We start from the raw sequence: 4,536 nt of genomic DNA on the forward strand, positions 1-4,536 counted from the left end.
GGATGAGCAGAGAATGAACACGTACGGAGAAGCAGAGAAGAGAGAGAGAGAGTGAATGCACAGTGCTTTGATGGTGCTGCTGCTCTTCCTTCGTACTCTTGGTTGCAGTAGAGGGTGGGAAATGACAAGACAATGGTAGAAATCATTTCTCTTACAAAAGAATGCTTAATAAAAAGTGCAATTAGGTACTTAGAGAAAACATTTTCAAAATAAATTTATGAAAAGTACTTAGAAAAAAAAAATTAATGAAAAGTATATATATACGATACAAGTATATTTTTAAAGGTTATTTTCATAAACAGTTTTATGAACAAAGAAAAGTATAAAGAGGAATTATACGTTGGAAACTCTGTGTTGATCGGGGGGAAAGTACGCTCAACATCCCCAATTCGAATGAGATTAATCATTTGAAATCTTAGTTGAGCGGGATAGGGTGTCCAGCCCTTTTGGTTGAATGGGAGAGGACATTCAACACCTAAAGATTAAACGAGATAAGGGTTCGACACAAGTATGCACGTGTACGTTCAAAAACCTTGAAGATTAAGAGTCTGTTTGGAAGTACGTTTGAGAAATAGAGCTTTTATGTCAAAAAAGTTTTTGAGTAAAATTTTCATTTTTAAACTTTTACCAAAAGTGCGTTTTTTGTTATTTTTAGACCCTTAAAAGCGCTTTTAATTTTTTTTTTCTTCAAACGAACTTTTTGACTATTAAAAGTACTTTTAAACCCTTCAAACACAATCCTAAAGAGGATCTAAGAAAATCTCTTTCTCATTTTTTACATTTAGAAAAAGAGAATTTTCTTACATTATCAAAAGAGAGGGAAATTTTTAAAGGGCTCAAACTCAAATACACATACAATATGGTTAATGGTATATTTACTTACTGATCGAATGTGGACTCTTGAGCTCCACCTATAAATTATCATTTGAATTACAATATACACAACAAACACAATCCATCATTATTATTGAGTATGATATTACATCTTAATATTGGAGTATGAGATATACTAATAACAAGTTGAAACACAACAAATACAACTATAACCATCCACCCAATCTATGATTATTGGGGTTGATAATAAGATTGAAAGAAAACAAAATATCCTTTATTCCATGCATCCATGATCCATCACAAGGATCTACGTGTAGAAAACAAAATTCCTACCACTCAAGCATTTGAATTCCTCTTTTCATTCCCGCAAATGTTTAGACCACAATAATGCTAATACTAAATACATTCTCTTTTCACTAGAACGATATGACAATATTGCTTATTGAACTTTTCCTTTTATCAAAAATTAATTCAAAAACAAATGAATACTATCACGTTATGATAATATTGCTTACCGAACTTTTCCTTTTATCAAAAATTAAGTCAAACACAAATGAGTACCGTCACATCAACTCTGGGGTCACATATGAAATTGAAGTATATAGTACAAATTTGCAGCAACCCATTTAAGTTATAGGACCACCCAATTCATTGCTGGACCAAAAACTCTTTCGACTTTTTACTCACTACTCTCATAATGGCTTGTACAAGGAGTTTCCACCCATTATCTCTCCATTTCAGACAGGCGTGCAAGCACAAACATAACTACATAAACCACACAAATTCTAGAACCCATTTGAAGCACTATATTCCTCACACATTTGGGATTATATTGCCAACACATATAATATACACCTCTTAGTTAGTTTCCTCTCCCACACACCAAGATCAAAGGGGAAACCAAACCCTTCATGGCTTCTTTGCTTCTATCACTCAACAAGTACTCAACCCGCTCACCTATTTCTCAAGGCCTTCTGCCAAGATATTGCAGCTGCAGCAACCTCAAGAAAACCAAAAATCTGCTTCTTCCAGTCCTAGACAAACCCTTCACACCAAAATGCTTGTCGGTCTCAAGTTTAAGCCCACTGTTGGATGAACCTGCAGAAACGGTAGTTTTTGAGGAGGAAGATGATCAGGAGCAGCCTCTTTGTGAAGTTTGGAAGGAAATTCAAGGCTGCAATGACTGGGAAGGACTGCTAGACCCCATGGATTCCCACCTCCGACGAGAAATCATCCGGTACGGCGAATTCGCACAAGCCTCCTACGATTCCTTCGACTTCGACCCTCACTCCAAATACTGCGGCACCTGCAAATACCAAGGCGCCCATTTCTTCGAAAAGCTGGACATGGCCGACAGAGGCTACCAAATCAGCCGCTATTTATACGCAACTTCCAACATCAACCTCCCAAACTTCTTCCAAAAATCCAAGATGAGCAAGGTGTGGAGCAGACATGCGAATTGGATGGGTTATATTGCGGTGACCACCGACGAGGAAGAGATCAAACGGCTAGGACGGCGAGATATTGTCGTCGCCTGGAGAGGCACCGTCACGTATCTCGAATGGATTTCCGATCTCAAAGACATTCTCCACCCGGCAAATTTCCGGAATGACCCATCAATCAAAATAGAATCTGGGTTTTACGATTTGTACACCGAGAAGGAGAACAACTGCAAATATTGCTCGTTTTCTGCACGCGAACAAGTTCTCGCCGAAATCAAACGCCTTCTTGATTACTACAGGGGAGAAGAAATCAGTCTCACCTTCACTGGGCATAGTCTTGGCGCGGCGTTGGCGATATTAAGCGCTTACGACATAGCCGAGATGAGACTAAACATTGTACGTGACGCCGGTGAATCCGGTGACGCCAAGATTCCGACCACCGTGTACTCCTTCTCCGGTCCTCGAGTGGGCAACCTTAAATTCAAGGAACGGTGTGATGAGCTCGGAGTTAAGGTGCCGTTTAAATTAATTATTTATAAATTAAAAAAAGAAAAAAAGATGAATTTATTCATTTAATTAATTTAATTTATGATTTAATGTTGTAACAGGTTCTGAGAGTCATCAATGTTCATGACAAGGTGCCCGGAGTGCCCGGGATTATAGCAAACGAGAAGCTCCATTTTCAGAAGTACATAGAGGATACGATATCATTTCCATGGAGTTATGCGCATGTTGGGGTGGAGCTTGCGGTGGATCACACGCACAGCCCATTTCTAAAGCAAACGAATGATCCTGGTTGTGCGCACAATTTGGAGGCGCTTCTGCACTTGGTGGATGGCTACCACGGCAAGGGGCGGCGGTTTTGCTTGGTGACGAAGAGGGATATCGCCCTTGTCAACAAATGCTGCGATTTCTTGAGGGGTGAGTATGGGGTGCCGCCGTACTGGCGGCAGGATGAGAACAAAGGGATGGTGAGGAGCGGCGATGGGCGGTGGGTTTTGCCGGAGAGGCCCAGAGTGGAGGCCCATCCACCGGATATGGCCCACCACCTTGAACAAGTGCTTAAGATTGCTCGTTCTGATCATGAAGTTGATCATCAATAAGCACCATGGGAATTGGGAACTGACTGTAAAATTTGACTCTGGCTTTGGGTAATTAATGTGCATTTTTTTACCTTGCTCGGTAGTTTTCTGTTTGGTTGCTGGGAAACATTATCAAAAGCTGCCACATTGCAGTCTTTTCCTTGTTTTTGTATACTTCTCGTACTTACCATATCATCACCCAAAAAAAAAAAAAAAAAAAAACACAGCAATAAGAGTAGCACAATTAGCAGAGACATGCTCGAGTCATCTGTACTTTTTCTTTGAGTATCAATGAAAATCCCACGTTCTAGCTTAAAAAAAAGACATGATAATGAATCAAGCTGACATTAATTGATCAAATTAATAAATTGGACCATTCAAGGAGGGGAAGGTGGGAAGGCCATCAGGCAGATGGCACTAGTGGGAGGACCATTATTATTCATGTCTCTATCTCCATTGCCATATTACTCATATTAGTAAGATAAATAATCCATTTGAATTTTCATATCAACGTTTTTCATTCACTTCCAGAGGAAAAAAATAGATAAGTCTTTATTCATAAACTTCCTTTTCAATACTATTAATGAACGATTAAGGAAGAGATATTAATAGATAAGATAAGGATCATGTATATATCCCAAAAAAAAGGTAGCTAGCTAGGTTAACATCGGGAGTGGTTAAGGCTTATGAAGGTTGATTGGCAAACATCACCATCATAATACTCTTGGAGACTAGCTAATTTTCAAACATCAATTTTTTACATTAAAAAAAAAAAAATCCAAAATAATTATTTAATCTAATATAAAAAGGACAGTACTGATAATCAATAATTAATGATGTTAATCTCAGTGTAGCTAACATTGCACGTAAAACAGGACAGTCATGAATGTGAAATCTGGTGTGCAGTTGGCATAGGGTGGTCACCAAGGGAAGTACACTATAGAAGAGAATTAAACTACTAATTAAGACACCCAAAAAAAAAAAAAAATCGAGAAATTATACACCACATTAAACATTAGAGAAATCTTCTACAAAACTTTTACCTTGCAATATTCTCGACCTCTCCAGTAAGCCAACAGCTCTATTGCTATTGGATTATAATTAACGGGGAGAAAATTTTATAACGGTTAAATCTTTGAAAGAGAGCAGTGCAAAAGAGAATATAGTAGAGTGAGATG

At 38.4% G+C, this 4,536-nt stretch overlaps 1 protein-coding gene across 1 annotated transcript; it reads left to right on the forward strand.

Moving 5' to 3' along the window:
* The first annotated feature begins 1,571 nt into the window (after positions 1-1,571).
* On the forward strand, positions 1,572-3,513 carry LOC132163655 (phospholipase A1-Igamma3, chloroplastic). Its single transcript, XM_059574024.1, has 2 exons — positions 1,572-2,789; positions 2,885-3,513. The coding sequence occupies exons 1-2, from the start codon at positions 1,746-1,748 to the stop codon at positions 3,377-3,379; spliced, it is 1,539 nt and encodes a 512-aa protein (XP_059430007.1). The 5' UTR covers positions 1,572-1,745; the 3' UTR covers positions 3,380-3,513.
* Positions 3,514-4,536: the final 1,023 nt, after the last annotated feature.

The sequence above is a fragment of the Corylus avellana genome, chromosome ca10 (genome assembly GCF_901000735.1).
Source record: "Corylus avellana chromosome ca10, CavTom2PMs-1.0".
Classification (NCBI taxonomy): Eukaryota; Viridiplantae; Streptophyta; class Magnoliopsida; order Fagales; family Betulaceae; genus Corylus; species Corylus avellana.